This window comes from Papilio xuthus, unplaced genomic scaffold (genome assembly GCF_000836235.2).
Source record: "Papilio xuthus unplaced genomic scaffold, Pxut_1.1 DF828142.1, whole genome shotgun sequence".
Lineage (NCBI taxonomy): Eukaryota > Metazoa > Arthropoda > Insecta > Lepidoptera > Papilionidae > Papilio > Papilio xuthus.
Window position 1 is genome coordinate 5,956,563 of NW_013530507.1, and position 18,541 is coordinate 5,975,103.

The 18,541-nt window shown below is 33.0% G+C and overlaps 2 protein-coding genes across 2 annotated transcripts in view; one reads left to right on the forward strand and one right to left on the reverse strand.

The window, feature by feature from the left end:
* The first annotated feature begins 445 nt into the window (after positions 1-445).
* LOC106114147 (uncharacterized) lies at positions 446-2,514 on the forward strand. Its single transcript, XM_013307243.1, has 5 exons — positions 446-582; positions 1,075-1,312; positions 1,468-1,630; positions 1,775-1,936; positions 2,150-2,514. The coding sequence occupies exons 1-5, from the start codon at positions 549-551 to the stop codon at positions 2,276-2,278; spliced, it is 726 nt and encodes a 241-aa protein (XP_013162697.1). The 5' UTR covers positions 446-548; the 3' UTR covers positions 2,279-2,514.
* A 2,949-nt stretch (positions 2,515-5,463) lies between these two features.
* Positions 5,464-18,541, reverse strand: part of LOC106114001 (sodium/potassium/calcium exchanger Nckx30C) — a 64,798-nt gene continuing 51,720 nt past the window's right edge. Inside the window, exons 5-7 of the mRNA XM_013307060.1 lie at positions 15,383-15,521; positions 14,436-14,688; positions 5,464-9,169 (exon numbers count right to left, since the gene is read on the reverse strand). Of these exons, the coding sequence (XP_013162514.1) occupies positions 8,926-9,169; positions 14,436-14,688; positions 15,383-15,521 (636 nt within the window). The 3' untranslated portion in view covers positions 5,464-8,925. The remainder of the gene's footprint in view (positions 9,170-14,435; positions 14,689-15,382; positions 15,522-18,541) is intronic.

The window sequence follows — 18,541 nt, forward strand, 5'->3', positions numbered from 1 at the left end:
CTAGGCGAAATTTCAGCGAGATATATGCACCCATACTGAAGATACCTTCTAACAAACATATATCCATCCATCCCTCCAAACATTCGCATGTATAATATTAGTAAGATGAAGAAATTGTTTAGAAACTCCATCCATTAACAACCACTATAACAACGATGTTTGGTTTTTGATAGAATTTTGGATCTTAACATGAACATCAGCTAAACGCGTATTGAAGCGTATCAAAAAAAAATATTCATGAGTTCGCGCGACATAATTATGTCGTAACTTTAATTTTTTTCACAGATTGAGGTCATAGACACATTTCAATTTGAAACACATAATACAACAGTTAAGATTAAAAATATTATTTTCTGCGAAGAAAATCTTAGTCAGTTCTTGGCAACCCTCACTGATCCATGTCGGTTTTGCGCATGCGTTGATAAATATGTCAGGGCCATGACATGGCATGGTTGCAAGGTCATAGATGTTTAGTGTACTACTGTCAGACAGTGAAATTGATCCTTTGAAGAACAACCTCTTTGGTGCTAACGTTTTTGCATTCTGAAATGGATTTAGTTCCACCCTTGGCGTCAGTACATGGTTCGTAAAATTATTATATTATATTACCTTTAGTTTGTGTTATTGGATTTCGTTTTGTTATTAATTTATAGATTTGATAGTCAAATTATAATTTGATTACTTCATATTTAATGTTTTTGTTGTTTATTATTTTAATCTGTTTTTAAAATATTATTTGCATTTTATAAGAGTTGTAAGAACTGTTGCGTTAAATAAATAACAGTTTTTTTTTGTGAAAACAATCGACCATTGTGTGTATATACGTAAATTGAAAGGAATATTGGCTATGAAAAGCTTATTTGGAGCCATATTTCTATTATTATTTGTATTGCTAAGATCTTTGTTCTTATAACACAAAGTTTGGTAGTAGTATCTTGCAAATATTATAAATGCGGTTTTTTAGATGTATATATATATTGTCTGGAAGAACACATAGGCTACTAATTAAGATTTTTTAATTTCGCGCTGACGTAGTCGCGGGCGAATACTATATTAATGTTAAACTTTCTTTAGCCTGTAGCGTTCAGCCACTGGATGACTACGAATCCCCAAGAGCACCACTTCGTCGACAAGTATCCTTGGATGAAGAGCGTCCGGATGACTGCCAGGGTCACTGGCGAGGAAATTACATCCAGGGAGATGACCAGGAACGGGGTGTGAGGTTGTTTAGAGCTTTGTTGCTGCAGCATTTGAGGCTCGAGGAGCTGAGGCCCCCGCCCTGCATGATGGTGCCGGCAAAACCTGATCACAGGTAGGACAAGATTGGATACTGTTGTTACGCTTTTTATTTTACTTTTAAGAAAGAAAATGATTATTATTGTCTCATGCGCCTCATAACCCTATGTAAGCTTTATCTATGGACAATATAAGGAAATATGTAATAAAACATAAATGGATATATTCCAGAGGTTGGTGGATGTACTGGCGAGACTGGAGGTCGCTTGAACGAGCGGCGAAGAGATTCAGAGAGACCAAGGCACGGGCTATCTTGGCCGCGAGAGCTGAACACATACCCTTGCTAAGCTTAGATGAAGTTGCGTTTGAGGATATCATGCAGGAACTCTGCCAGGTAAGAATAATTATCATAAAAATATGAAATATGACTTGATAGTCGTCCCAGAAAAGTTCAACGATAACGATTAGGAAATAAAATTACGTCTCTACATTCGACGATCTCCTTTTTTATCTGTTTTTAAGCGTTGACTTATTCCAGGCGTGTTCGCACGTGGAGAACAGAGCGCTGGTGGTACTGGCGTTTCTCTGCGAGGTGTGCGCGCGCGCAGTCAAGGTGGGGGGTTGGTGCCGCGCGGCGGATTGGGCGGCGAGGCACGTCGCTCAGTGTGCCACACCCTGGGCAAATCGACATGGAGGATGGGTGAGAATTTTACCTAATATAACTGCAATAAACGTGTCAGGCGTACTCTGTCGTGTTAACAATAGATTTAGTCTTTCTCCAGAAAAGGACTTAATGGCTGAATTCTGTGATGTTGTGGTAATTTTTTTTCAGTCTGTACTGTGTTGCTGCTGTTTATTGCTTACTGAAGTATGCCCATTCAATATCTAGTACCTTTTTTTATTCTTACTCCAGAGCGCAGTTGTAGAACGTGCTGGTGGAACTCGTAGAGATGATACAACTCTTATCGCTGGCGCAGCATTTGCAGCTCTATTGGCATTCATATTGTTCTGTCGTCATCGGTTCCGCTATTCAGTACTTTAAATAACCTCTTTGGTTATCTTGGATTTATTAACCCGTTGTACGATGGTGTACTATTACTTGGAGAAAGTTCGAGAGAAGATTGGAAAAGGTGTGAGAAGGTTCTGACGTGTGTCGTATCCTTTTGAATGTATAAAAGGTTTAAATGATGAAGTTAAATGGATTATAATGTGTTTGTCTTTCAATGTTTACTAGTAAAAGATATTTGTATATTTAGCTTTTGATGTTGAACGTGTATTGTAAATTATTGAAAGCAAAAAATATTCTTTATTAGCTATGGTTTTTCTTGCTACTTATATATTTTTACGTACATACGTAATATAATATTTTTTGTGTAAAAAATGTCGTCACGAATTTGAATTGAATTTAAATAACTTAATTATCTTTTTAATCTCTTTATTAATATTTCGGAGAATAAATGTTATTGTTTCGTTTTTTCCAATTAAAATAAAATCGAGAGAAAATGTGTCTTAAGATAAATACGTTATTAATGTTTAGTAAATACATTTTCATTTTGAATATATTTAATAATACATATATAAAGAGATCTATATAGAACAAATAATAAGATTTAGGGATCATATAATATTTTAATTATTACTAAAAGTTATTATATATTAAAATAAGGTATAAAGTATTTAAAACAAAACTTAAATATACAAATAAATCCTCTTTTTAATGACAAGCCAAAGCCAAATAACTTTTTATAACATTTCCTATTATTATTTAGTAACCGTCCACAAGGCTTGTTAAAATAAACAGTATATTAATAAACGTAAGAACATTTAGTTTAAACTCTGAAATTATTCCTTTCATCTTGTTGAAATGTTTTAAAACATAACCATTTTAAATGAATTGTTGCCATTTCATGTTTCCACGTTTCACGACATTTTTAATTAATTCATTTAGCTAAAAGTATCTTGTTTTCATATTTTTTTTTCTCGTTCGTTAAGAAGTCTTGTTAGAATCCTCCACAAGTATAAAAATTTGAATGTACGCGAATGAATAATTATTTAACCTAACGATTGAAAATTTGAACAATATTTTATTACTGTAAAGAGTGAAATAATATTAAAGTTAAATATGAAGATATTTTATAAATACTATTTTTAAGTGGTCTTCATTTTAAAATATAGTCTGTGTTATTTGTTTTATTAATGTAATAAACAAAATAAATTGTGTACGACAACAGAAAAGTGTTTTTTAATTTACTCATCATCATCAGCTCTCTATACGTCCCCACCGAAGGGATCGGAGCCTAACCTAAGTTAAGGGTGATTAGGCCATAGTCAACCACGCTGGCCAAGTGCGGGTTAATTGACTTCATATATATCTTAGAATTTCTTCTTAGATATGTGCAGGTTGCATCACGATGTTTTCTTTCACCGTAAGAATGTCGGATAAATGTACATATGTAAATCGGAAATCGAAAAACACATTGGTACATTTACGGGATTCGAACCCAGGACCTGCTGATTGGAAGTCAAGTGCTTGACCGCTGAGCCGCCGAGATTCACTGATCTTACGATTTTTTCGTTACTGGCTAAAGAAAAAATCGTAAGATTTACATTTTTATATTGGGCCAATAGTTAAATAAATGTATTAAAGCCTTGGTTGATTTAATTTAATTAAATTGCTTCTAGATGTCATTATTATGACGCAAAAATATTGTAACGATATGAATAAGTCAGGTGCTAAATAAGATAAGGGTTCAAAAAAACAATATTGACTATTTTATAATTTTTATTGTAATTTTCCATAATACGGTCGACATTCCTGCCCTGCCGTTCTCCGCAATCCGCAAACTTACTCCAATAGCAGCTAATTAATCAATTCTCTTATAAACATTTGAATCTGATAAACTATTAAAACGCGAATCTATCACATTGTCCAACAATAAATTTTAATCAGGCCATAGGAGAACGTTTTTAAAACCAGATGATAAAACACGTGTTTAAGGTCCCACAATATATGTCAATTTAATGATTTTAATTATTAAAATTCATAGATAATTTATAGTTTTCTGGATTAATATGAATGAGATTATATCAGAATAGACTAACAATTTAATTTGAAGTGTAAAATAATGTTAATGTGAATTTCGAAAATGCCATATGGTCTTAAAAACGCACCCGTCACATTTCAAACGCCAACACAATAATTTCATTTTCAAATTCTACGTAAAATTCATATAATACTGCTAAATTATCATGTGGATCACATTGGATATTGTATTAAATGATGACGTCATCAAATTCTTCCTCAACATTTCCATACTTCATTACAACGTAATGAAAATCCCTAAACTTATCTACATCGTTAAAATTAATAACATTTGTTACTTTTACTTAATCAATAATATCACTATTAACAATCTACGCTGGCATCTCGATTTCGCTAATATCTGGATGGACGCAGGAAACACTTCCTCAATATATTAAGTATTATAACATGAATCTTTTAAACTCTACTAAATCTCAGAATATTTTACTTTATTCGTAACATTTTTAAAATCGAAGACATCTGGAATATTCTCTTAATTTATTTAAGGTATATAGAAATGTATTTTTAGTAAATTTAACAATTTGCTGATGCTTTAAAGTTGTTCAAATTGATCCTGCTTTACAACTGGCCTCCAAATTTGGTCAAATTACACCAATTTTTAAAATATGGAAGCGAAGTATTGAACGCCCTTTAAATATCATGGTAACCTGCAAATATTAACACCTGTTCAGGCTTTGTAGGATCTCAAATTATTCTTAAAAACAATCAATTTCCAATGACTAAACTTTTAGGAACGTATATGACTTTGAATATTGTGCTCCAATAGATATTGGTCTGCGAAAACGAGATGTATCAGCAAAAACAAAACCATTGACTAATCGCATTTCACTTTCCTTGACACGATTGTTTAAAGCTGTCCATGAAGAAATTTAAGAGGCTGAGAATCTTAATAAAATATAAATTATTCTTGGTGTTCATCGTTACGTAATCGTGGCGAAAAAAGTGAAACGTGCTAATTTTTTTTTGTTAAATCTCTTAAACCATTTTCATATTATATTTTTTTTATATAAAAAAACCACCACTCTAGTAACAATTCTACCTGGATATTATATTTTAATTTCGTTTATTAACATTGTTAAATATTTTATGTTAGCTTTAAGCCTAATAACCTAATCTTACACTACGAAGAAGATATAAAGATTATATATTTTTATTTAGTTAAAAGGTGTATCAAATATTTACGACACCGTAATATCAACTTTAATAGATTCTAATAATTTATTAACAAACTTTGAAATATGGAATCTAGCTCGGCTTGTGCTATTTGGTAATAAACAAATGCAATTTTAATGTAACTACGTCGAATGATTTCCCTTCGCGGGTCACGTTCTCCAATAGCACGCACTGGAGACCGATAAGAGCTTAATATCGTCTAAAATTAAGAACAATAATGGAAGGATGATTTATTTATAATATATAATTACATAGTTACTCAAGAGACAGATAAAAATCACTAGTGTATATCGTATGAAACATTTGTTAGCGTATAGAATCGTGTCGAGTAATAGGCGATAGAATATTTTTGGTGCATCCCAATATTTATACATTATATGGGATATAGATTTAAATATAGAGATTTCTAAGACTCCTAGACGAGTTAAGAATATAATGTCAATATTAAAATGAATAATTTAGATCGAAAATTCGTTCGAACCTTAGAATATAGTAAAGAATGGCCACATTTAGATCTTACAGTTCATTTAGTAAGTGTTAATATTGTCTATATAGAATTAGAAGTAGAAGTTACTGTAAGCTATGAAGAATTTGCTAAAGTTGAAGAAGAAGAATATCGAACTGTTTGATCGTCAGTGGCTCTGCTATGCGAACTACAGAAATCTATAATCAAATCCAAGCTTATGAATAAGTTAGAACAAGAGACGAGTATGTTATGAGCGTACACCTTATCACAGTATTTGATGCCTCGATTGCTCAGACATTATCGATATGTCATATTATTTTAATTGATTTCTTTATAGCACTTACGATTGCTCTGCACATGTTATTATTGTGAACAACTCAATGTTTTCATGTTAACATAGTAATGCCAAAATATTTGTTACTTGACACAAATTTTTATCAGTATTTTGCTGAATAATTGTGTCAAAAAGATTTGTTAATGTAGCACCATTATGCTTTTTTTTAACTTCAAATTCGAATATTTACAAATTAATTTCGGACGTATCAAATTTACATTAGACTGTCCCATAATGATTTGCAAAAAACCTTTGACAGTTGGAATATCATTAAGATTAGTCCCAATTTGAAGTTAAAAATCCATCGCTGATTTGAAGAGCCTTTAAAACCAAAAAGCACGTCCTATTTGTCATCCTTGCATATTCACAGGAAATTCGGTCTTTTAACTTTATCGATAGGGTCTAAATTTCTACTGCAATCTATTTACTTTGAGAATTGGTACCCAAGGCCAATCAAAGCTTAACATTTCACATTTGTGCGCTTTCACATGATGATCTTAAATCTTCAATGCCGAAAAACCCATACAGAAATATATTGCTGTCTCAATATTTTCAAAGTGAATGAAAGAGATCACAATATCAGTTCATAAATGGATGTTTCGGCAGAAAATCAGGGTTATTATAATTTGGGAAATGTTTGAAATTAGTCAACAGTTTGAGTTTTTCACAATGTTCTGAAATGTCATTAAGCTTAACAATATAAATACAAACTACGTATACTAGATTATTATTGCTATGTCAAATAGGCGGGTTATTTATGTAAAAATAATGGAGATTAAACAATTGAAGTTTAAAGTAAACAGTTAATGAAAGTAAGTAAAAGTTTTACGAGAGAGTTAGCGAAGGAGAGAAAGAAAACGGACGGTTTATGTAGATGTTTCAGAAGTAACAAGATTTGATTCCAACCCGTACTTAATTAAACCAAAAGAAGTAGAAAAAACAATACAAGTATTATAAGATAATAAAGTAAGGGTATTAGAAGAAATTGGTTTGAAAAGTGTAAGTACTGACAGTGTTATTAGTTTTGTACAAGCTGTGATAAAGTTCTACTTATTAGGACGAGACAAAAATACTGTGCCTACAATTGTAATTGAGTTGTCAATAGATGAAGACGAACACATGAATGTTGAAGATATAGAACAAATAAATTTAACGGCATATCAGAGTTGAGATACAGTAGTTTATCTCGTCCATTATTTATCTATCATTCTGTTTATAAACTTCGATGTATAGGCACTGTAATGCACCACGCGTCATTAACGCTGGCTCTATGTAATTAAAGCGGGACATTTGTCTTAAAATCTTCTATAACTATATTAATATTGCTATCAGATGTATGAGTAACATACTCCACTTTTTATAATCACAAATATAGAGGCTTATTATTTAAGTTCCAGAGAACTCTTAGGCACATTTTATGGAATTGCAAAGGAGCTATTGTAGCACATTTTATCGGCACATTTGCTTTGTTATTTACATACTGGGTTAACACGGAGATATATAAATTTCAGTTGAACTGACACCTAATTATTCATTGTATTAATTGTACTTCGAGGTTTTTAACTACTTTCTAATATTTCTTTATCAATGAGGTAAAATTGAATTCATTTTTAAATGCACATTATTGGAGACGCAACTAAATTGTTGCGATATCTTATTACGTCCTAACATCTAGACATTTAAATGAAAATAATACGTTTGGACTAAAGGTCCTTCGAGACCTATTTTAAATTATAACATACAACCCGATTTGGAAATTCTAAAATCGTTAAATATTTTACAAAAATCAAAATATTTATAAAAATAAAATGCACACTTTCGCTACGGTTTCTTTCAAATTGAATTTGTACAGCAAATATTGCAAAAATTTATAAAAGCGCCATTTTTAATTATGGCAAATATAAATCTACAATCTCCGTTGATGGTAATTCTTTGATAAAGTCATTAAGACTATGATCCAGCTCAGTGACACACATTTCTTTGTTCTTTGAATACTTTAAAGTTAAGGACATTTTATCGTTCACATTAGTCCTAGTATTATCTACAACATTATTTGTGCTTTGAACGTCATTTTCTATTTTTACATAACCGCCTACTCGATGAATATATCTAATATCATAGACTAAGGCAACTTACTTAGTTTAAGAATGATATATACTAAAAATGCAGCCGTCTTATTTGTATGTTTTTAAATTCCAAAAAAATTTTCTCGCTAAATTCAATATTGCTTACAATTGTTATGATACATTCATGAAAGAGATGATATCGTTCGTGCTACTTGAGCAATTAATTTGAATATATGAAGAAACAAAAGTGAGGTTCGTTAATTATAGTGAGATTATGAACCAGGTCACATTTTCGGGAAAGTTCTTAAAATTGTATACTTTAAATAGATTTATAATGATGTTGAATAACGATGATTTCTTGGATTTCGCCAAAATTTAACTATAATCATATTTGTTATGAATTTTCTTTTAAAATTAATAATTAATAGGAATGAATCTTTATTCTCTATATTGGTTATCTCCATTTAATTCACTGTCATAGACAATATACTTGCTTTTTTGTTACTTTCATATTATATCTTTGTATTTATTCCAGATTTGACAATCACTACTCGCTTGGGCAATGGAAGAATCCGTATTCGAGTCCTAAACTGACAGCAACAAAGACGAAGTACAAGAGGAACATTGTGAAACCGAGGCCCTTGTTCATCTTCCATCTGAAGCAGGCTATGCTGAGGATCACGAAGATCAGCATAGCGAACAGTAAGACGATGCTGCAGACCATGCCTTTAGAATTAACCTGCACCGGCTCCCCGTTGATCAGACCGTACAGCAACCAGGGAAGAGGTAACCTGGAAAGTTAAACAAATAACCGTGAGTTGGAGAACAAAATATCCATTAAAAAAAATATTGCTATCCCTGTTTTGTCAAAGATAATGACAGCAATTATGTTTTATACAGAGATTTTAGTCTTAGAAACCCACAGTAAATTAAATACACATTTAAATTTAAGTGTTTGTAACAGTCCACAATTTTTTATTGCACGAATTAGTCGTCTCGCCAGGTACAATACCACGACTATACAGACAGAATACGCTTGAAGTGGAAGTCCGCGTTTCGTCTGATGAGTGCGTGTCTAAGTATAGGGTAAGATTTATTATTTGTCGCAGGCTTTCGCAACATAAATTTTGGTCTTGTTTAGTAACTTAATTTCATTATGACTGTATCTCTAAAAGTAAAGTTTAAGTAAATCGGTTTGGTAGAAAGAAAAATGTCATATTGTATACGCGTATTGAGAACAGGTAATTTCTGTGGTATTTATTAAATAAAATATACGCATCTAAGAGTCAGGTCACGCCCTGTTTATCACGCACTACCCATTTTCACGTAAGTTGGCATTTGTTTGACCCAATATTTGGGCCAAGGCCTATCGGAACGTAGATAAATATCAAAAAGTAAGTTTCCACGAGGCGAGGGCTTGTTTATGGCCGTAAGGTTGTGGCTACCAGTCTTACGAAAGAGGCCGTTGTTGATTAAGTTTTGAAAATGTAACTTTGTAATTGGAAAAAATGTTATTATAAAACTCCTTTTCTTATGTTCAATTGATGCTGTTTTTAATATAAATTGATGGATTTTTAATATTCTAGTCAAATCAATAATAATAGTTTTGTACATAGCTTTTGCGTGAATTTAACATCTTTAAAATTTTTAGTCGACTTCAGAAATTACAATACCAATCCTAGGTTTATAACTTGGCAGAGTTTCGAACCCATTATGATTGTCAAATGGCCAGGAAATATTTGCCGTTGTGAAATAAATCAAAGGCTGCACTTGCAGGGCTTAGTTTTATTTGGTAACTGGGGCGAGACAGAATTCTGTTACAGAATATTGACGCTTATTTCTATATCGTTAAGGTTAAATATGATATTGTTCAATATCGATCGATGAAAAAGTTTAAGCAACATCTTCAAATATAAAAGATTCGTCAGGACAAACTTGCGTTTATTTATTTTAACTAGCAAAGTCCACAGGCTACTTAGTTTTCTTTTAGATGTGCAATTGAGCAATTTTCCTTACCGTCATAATTGCTATTACATTTATGCAGGTGTTAATATATAATAGTAGTGTTAGGTTGAATGTAGAGAAGATCGCAGCCGACATTAATGCCCCTAGCCATGCGGTGAGACACATTCTTAGCATCATACGCATTGAATTAAACGCATTTTTAAAACAAAACCTTAGAGTACAAAGCAAAAGTATTCGAAAAATTTAAATTTTTTATTATATTCCATGTCAAAAATTTATTTATGAACAAAAACTTCCTAATATAAGAAATTTCTGTCGATAACAGTAACGGTTACGTAATTTTTTAAATTTACACGGACTAAAGAAGCGATCGAAGTTTTTTGTTAATTGGAATATTACAACACATTCCATTCATTGCATTTCTTTTCATTTTAGTTGATTCAGTGGAATCTCATTCTAATACATCAAAACAAAAAAATATTTTCGCTATCCATTGCGTTTGTAAAGCTGTCCATAGGAGGCGGTATTGTAATATGGGTCAGCAGAGAAGTATGTATATTTAAATTGTGACAGTTTCGTGTTGGATCCATGCCAGATATTGTTTACGTAGACGTATTGTTGCACTTTATATTATGCTTTATTTAACATATCATCAGCTCACTATACGTCCCCACTGAGGGGCTCGGTGGTGACGTCTCCATAGTCAACCACGCTGGTTAAGTGCGGGTTTGTTGACTTCACACATATCTTTGAATTTCTTCTCAGATATGTGCAGGTTGCATCACGATGTTTTCCTTCACCGTAAGAACGTCGGATAAATGTACATATGTAAATTGCAAATCGAAAAACACATTAGTACAAAGCGAGATTCGAACCCTGCAGATTGTAAGTCGAGTGCTTGACCCCTGAGCTACCGACGCTCTAATAACGACGAACGATGACGATACGAATCTATACCATTGTTAAGGCTAAAGATTTGCTTGTTTGCAGACAAGCTGGCTACGGCGGCGCACCGAATGTCCAAGACGGACCACGTTAAACCGGCACCTAGCCGCGCATCTTTAAAAAATGTATTCAAATCATTGCTTATCGAGAAAGCTCTATATTTCATATGATTTTTTTTTATTGTAAATAATACTCTTAGAACCTGTAATTTAAATATTACCAATAAATTGTATTGCATTGCATTATATAGGCTTTGAAACTATTGAACCGATTTGAAAACTACATTCATTGGTGAGAAGCTATGCTATCCCCGAGTGATAGAGGACATATAATTTAGTAGATTTTTTACAATTTCGCGTGAAGGAAACGTGGTTAACTATTTTTAAATACAGCTGATGAATTCTTTCGTTAATAGTGTGGTGAGATGAATAATAAAAAATGTTCTTGTATTTAGCATGATCCAAATTAGTTAAACGAAAAACTTTACTTTAAAAATTAATACCATTTATGTGACATACGCTTCAAGACAGTATTATAAGTACACACCGTCTGGCTAAATAACTTTAAAGCTTGTGCATACTTAAGGTAACTTATAGCCAAAGTTAGCAAAGTTAAAACTAGAAGTGGCTTAATTCGCGAACGTCACCGCGACTTAAGCAATAAAGTTGTACGCGTTAACTTCTCAATCGAATGAAAGTTGTCAAGTTACATTTTTTCAAGTCTACGTAAGTAACTTTGACGTACTTAATACTTTGTATATAAGGTGTTTAGACTCCATATGTTAGTGTGTACTTTATTTTAAATGTTGAATTTATTAAAATAAATTGATAAAGAACTTTTTGTATATCTTTAATGTCTTATTATATATTTTGGCTTAATTTTTTACCATCTACATTTACATTTTTTAAGCCACTAGCTGTCGCTCGCAACTCCGTCCGTGCGGATTTAAAAAAAACATAAGTTACATATGTGTTCGTCCAGACCATGTTCAATATGTATGCCAAATTTCATCTAGATCCGTTCAGACGTTCTGGAGATACCTTCAAACAAACATCCATCCATTCATCTTAACATTCGCATTTAAAATATAGGGATTCTTTTCCTATAAAAACTTTATCAATCGTTCAAAATAACATAAAATTAGGAGCTAAATAATTGTGATAAATAGTTGAATGAAGCTTGATCTTGGTTTGTATCCGTCCTAACGTGTGGGCGTCTTGAGAACATGATTGCTGAGGTTTTCATGCTTGAGGTCAAGAGGCTGTCGAGTGGTAAGGCCGAGGTCGATTGACAGAGCGAAACGTGGATTGCATTGTATTGTTACGAGCCAAATTACATAGTGTTATAAATGCTATGCTTTCCTTTGTTTCTCTACAATATTCTTTTATTTTTATTTAAAATAATTACTTATAAGTTGTTAAAGTGACTTATTAATTTACATTGAAAGTTTTGACTTTCATTATTACCTAGCTGTCGCCCACGACTCCAGCTGCGTGGTATTAAAAAAAATTAAAAATAGTCTATGTGTTCTTCCAGACTATGTTCATCTATGCTAAATACCAGCGAGATCCATACAGCCGTGATACCTTCAAACAAACATCCATCTAACCAAACATTCGCATTTATAATTGTAGTAAGATTATTCGTATAACACGCGTATCATAAGTAGTAATGAAAAATGCACTAACGAATGTTACAGCCGATCATTATTTTTAAAGTGACAGCGGGGTGTGGTGGGGCGAAGAGGGAGAAGGGAGCGAAGGGGTGAGCGGAGGTGGCGCGGGGGCGCAGGCATGGCTTTAGGGTCTCAGAGCAAGTGCCTCTTTCCGCTTTTGGCTTCCTTCCAAGCGCCATTAAGCCTGCCACATGAAGTCATAACGAATCTTAGATGCCAACGTGATTCTCAAATTATATTGTTTAATTTGCGACTAATTGTACAGTACTAATAATAATGAAAACAGTAAGTTAACTGTAGCCAAATTCGTCACGGAGTCTTGCAGAGTAATGACAAAATCAAGATTTTTTGGTACTTCAGTTTGTAATAATGCCTTTCTTCTTAAGAACCTATTTAGAACCTGAGCCAAAATAGTATCTGAGGATTTTAATGTCAAATTTTTTGATGAATTATGTGGCATATATATAAACAAAATCGTAGTAATAGATATACGTATAGTATGGATACATTGATTAGAGAAACAATCTCATCACTTAGTAGTTATTGGAAAAATCCTTCAGGGCCAAATGCAGTGTTGCGTGTTAGAAGATTGTTAACTTTATTTCTTAACATAATAATTCTTGTTCTATATAACAATAGATTTCCGAAGTTGTAATAAATTAATGTAGCGAGGTAGGCAGCAAGTGGTTCCTCGGTTTTTGGACACGCAACAAACAAATTTACCGTTTAATGGGACCTTTTTATCCTATTTTGATGTCTGTACCTATTTGTAAGGTTTATATATCTTTATGTAGGTTAATATAAGTAGAAAATGGTATTGTTCTTGATTGACATTAATCTATGTTATTTCACCACTTAAAGTTAGTTTCTAAGACCAAAATCTATCTATATCTTTATATATATAATTCTTCTGTGCGTGTGTATGTTACTGAACTTCTTTCAAACGACTGGACAGATTTTGATAAAATTTTTTGTGTGTGTTCAAGGGGATCTGGGAATGGTTTAGATTCACAATTTTCATCAAATATTAACTTCATATTAATTTATTCAAATTAAAGACGTGTAGACAGGACAACGTCTGTCGGGTCCGCTAGTATATATATAAAAATCAATTGCTGTTCGTTAGTCTCGCTAAAACTTGAGAACGGCTGAACGGATTTATTTTATCTTGGTCTTGAAATTTTTGTGGAGATCTAGGGAAGGTTTAAAAGGTAAGAAAAATTCGAATAATTGCCAGGAAATCCTTTAAGTATCTTTTATAATCCCGCGCGAATGGAGTCGCGTGCGACAGCTAGTCTCTGTATAGACTTTAACGTCATCCCTGTCATTATGTTTGACAAAACAGATACATTTCAAACTGATAATTTGGTCTCAGAAACCCACAGTTAATGCTCATGATTCTATTGCAGAATATAAACGAACAAAAAGTTGATTCTTAATGGTGTTCCGTACATTTTATTGGTCCTACTTACCCAACGGTAACATCAAAAATATTGCTGCCAACTGAACTGGATACCGCCATGTCTCCGAAGCCCTTCCTGGCGACGATGACGGAGGTGATGAGATCGGGCACTGACGTCCCCGCGGCGAGGAGAGTAAGGCCCATCACCTCGGGAGGGATTTGCGCCGTCGCCCCCGCGACGTTCGCCCACCACACCATTAAATAAGAGAAGAACGCTATCCAAACTATTGATCCTATAAATGTTATGGGGAACAGATTTTTCCCTGTGGAAAGAAAATAGTATATGTTAGGAAATAGAAAAACACATTAGTACATGGCGGATTCGAACTCAGGACCTGCAGATTACAAGCTAAGTGCTTAAACCCCTGAGTCACCGACGCTCTCTTATCATCTACTAGAATCTTGATATCAAAAGGTGTAGTTATATAATTAAATTACAATAATTAAATAATTTTTGCAGATTTAAGATCGTAACAAATATAGCCGGCGCCAGTTTGTGCAGATTCAGCGAGTGCTGCAAAGTTCCCGTCCCTGAGGGGATTTAAAGTGTCTCGCTACATTTAATTTTAATTTAGAAATTTTCCAATACTTCCTTTTATATTTAAATAAGCTCTCACTGAAGCTTCGTGCGAGTTTTGTTTTTATTTTTCAACTAATTAATAGTACCGGTAAATAAATTTAGTTTAAAAACGTTACTTTATATTTTTTTTTACATTTTTTGTTTTTAACCGACTTTAAAAGGAGGTTCTTAATTCGTCTGTATGTTTTTTTGTTCAAATAATTTTAAAAGATATAGAATCGTGGCTAAAGTTAAGTTCTCTTTTCGTTCCCAACTGTTTTCACTAAGGAAAGCTATGGAATTGGAGATAGGCTTGATAGTGGGGGAGAAAAAGAAAAATGAAGTTTTAATAATACTTTCTTTCTATAATTGTTCGTTTCCCGCTTAATTTAGCTTACCTCTGGGCGTCCTCGTGTCAGGTAGGGTACACCAGAGCGGGAAGACAATGGGCGCGACCAGCAGATAGGTAAGTCGCTTGCGGAAGCCCGATGGCCACGACATGTCGAGCGGTGTCGTGTCCTCCTCCAGGTCTCCTATCTGGAACACACAATTTAGGTTAAGTAACTATAAAAGTCTAGTCATGTTTGCGTTTGGAAGATCCTCCTCGAATATTGCACGATGAATATTTGAGCAAAATTTTTTCCTGTATTACCAAGTATGCGTAAGACATTTTCCCATATAAATAGGTTATTTTAGAAGTTAAATGGAATAAAGTATGGCTGTTTTTAGACATTATTAGTTAGAATCCTTTACACGCCAGTACACCGGCACAGTGTCGGATTTTCTTCCTAACACTGTGTTTGTATACTAGAATGTTCAACTAAGATACAGAATTAAAAATAATTCCCAGTAGTAGTAGTAAAGTTCCCGGTAAAAGAAGTGTTGGTCGCAGAAAAAAGTCCTGGTTGCGCAACATCCGAGAGTGGCCAGGGGTTGCGAGTGCCGCCCAACTATTTCGCCTCGCAAGAGACAAGGGAAAATATAGAGAACTGATCCCCAACCTTCTTTAGTCGGAGAGGCGCCTCAAGAAGAAGAAGAAGAAGTAGTAAGGGTCAGAATGTTTCTTTTATCTAGATTATCTTTCAGGTTTTCATCGTCTAACGTCATTTGTGATTTAAATAAAGTAAATTTTTCCCTACAACTTAAGTAGGACATTTCATTTCCCAGTATCGCTTCCTCAAATACACTAATGCTTTAATCCCGAGCTCTTGCGAGGGAACGATGCAATTTCTTTTTTAAAATACAGTTTGTAAAGCAAACTTGAGGTCACTTCAGAATTATTTCTTAATTTTAAATGATAAATTACTTTTCATTTATTAACTTTGAACATTTTTATAAAAAAATATTCAAGAACTAAGACAAAATCGCAGGTAACAGACCTGCGATTTTGTCCGCACGGAATTAAAAAAAAACACTTAAATTTAATAATAATGAATCGACTATCTGTTCTTCTAGATTATGTTCTACATCTGTGCCAAATTTCAGCTAGCCATTTTGGTGATACCTTCTAAAAATCACCACAGATCCATCCAAATATTGTCAAATATAATATCAGTAAGATAAAAATAATATTTTGAAATAATAGTTGCTAGTATTCCTAAAAATGCAAATTCTCTGCATTATAGGTAAATATTTCAAACAAAAGAAATTGCTGTAAACGATATATTTTTCTGTCGATCATTGTTATATTATCAAAGCCATTTCTTTAGTCAATTCCAGAAAGTTTCTCTTTTAAAACAACCATAAAATTCAACCGCCGTTACGAGTGAAGTTTTTAGTGGCTTAAAATATTAGCAAAAGTAAGTTTGTAGTGCACAGCGAAACATAAAGATGCAGTTAAAATGTAAATACGTTAAACCTAACGTTGGCATACTAATGTACAAGTTGTATGGAAACAAAACAACAATATATTACGTTCTAGTCAAAGCGTAAACGATTGGATAATCGAGGTAAAGAAAATAAAGATAAAAAAGGTAAATCCAATATTTAAGTGTTAAAAATGGTTTCTTAATGAAATGATGACGTCATATTTTCATTATAAATTTAACTAGAAGAATAAACACAGAACAATTCTAAATTCTTTGAACGAATATGACACTAATTTGTTGGCAAAATTAGGAGACAAAAATCAAAATGCCGTTCGATTACTAAAAGTTGAAATAATAATCTTACTAATATTATAAATGTGAAAGTTTAGATGGATGGATGTTTGTTTTTTTTTATAATAGAATTTTTATAACGAGCAACGGGAACACCGAGGTGTTCAACGACGTCCATGGACACCAACAATACCAGAGGAACCGCAGATGCGTTGCCGGCCTTTGAGATGATGATACGCTCGCTTCTTGATACCTCCGGAACTGCTCAATAGATCTTGATGAAATTTGGTACAAATGTTGAATACAGTCTGGAAGAACACATAGGCTATTTACCAAATTTTTTTTATTCCGCGCATACGGAGTCGAGGGCGACAGCTAGTACTTGTTAAATGTAAAGTTTATTACCGTTACTATGTTTCGTTATATTTAAATTGTTTATGTTATTTTGTTTTGATGTAGATGCAGTGAAATAGAACTCCTCGGTCGTCTCTAGGCGTTTGAATCGCTTGGAATTATTTGTGACATTTGTTCAACATCTGACCCACTTTCCTTATTGAAGCGGCTATTTTCTATTTTCTCAAGAACTCCAAATGTTTGTTCGTGTCACGTTTTTTTTATATCTTATTTTTCTTTTCCTTATATAAAACATAGATCATAGCTATGATGTTATTAAATTAAATTATCTCTTTTACTTACTGATAAAATTTACTAGAATTATAAATGCGAATGTTTAGATGGATATGTGTAAGAAGTTATCTTCAGAACTGCTGAATAGCTTTAAAATATAGCCTGGACATAGACTACTAATTAAGTTTTTTTTTAATTTCATTGCAATGTAGTCTTTGGCGTCAGCCAGTATTTGATAACGAACTTGGAAACATGAAATAAATAACAAAGTTTAAACGTGAAAGTTATATTAATCACAGAAAAATACCAAACGATATTTCCATATTTTTATTCAGATAAATAAATTGTTATTGTTAAAAACATTGTAAACTATTGTAATAAATTCTGACATAAACTTGAAATGGTTCCAGTTATTTAAATTCCGAATACGTTTCAAGAATTCTATCTCATTGTGTTATTTGACAGTTTTTAAAATATTGGAACGGTCGAGTTGGCTGCGAAAAGGCTTGGAAAGAATATAAATCCAAAGCTTGGTAATATCTGTTTGAAGGAAATAAGATATATGCGTTTATCAAATGCCTTATCGTTAGCAATCCGGACGATTTCTCTTCGCTGCGGCTTTGAGACGGTCATTAATGTGGTGATAGCGTCGAGGATAGAAATATCTTACTCAGTAGATTTTTATATTAAACTAGTTGTCGCCCGCGACTCCATCCGCGTGGATATATAAGAAAAACTCAATTAGTGTAGTCTATGTGTTCTTTCAGATTATGTTTTATACGTATGAAAAATTTAATGGAGATCTGTTCAGCCGTTATAAAGATATCTTCA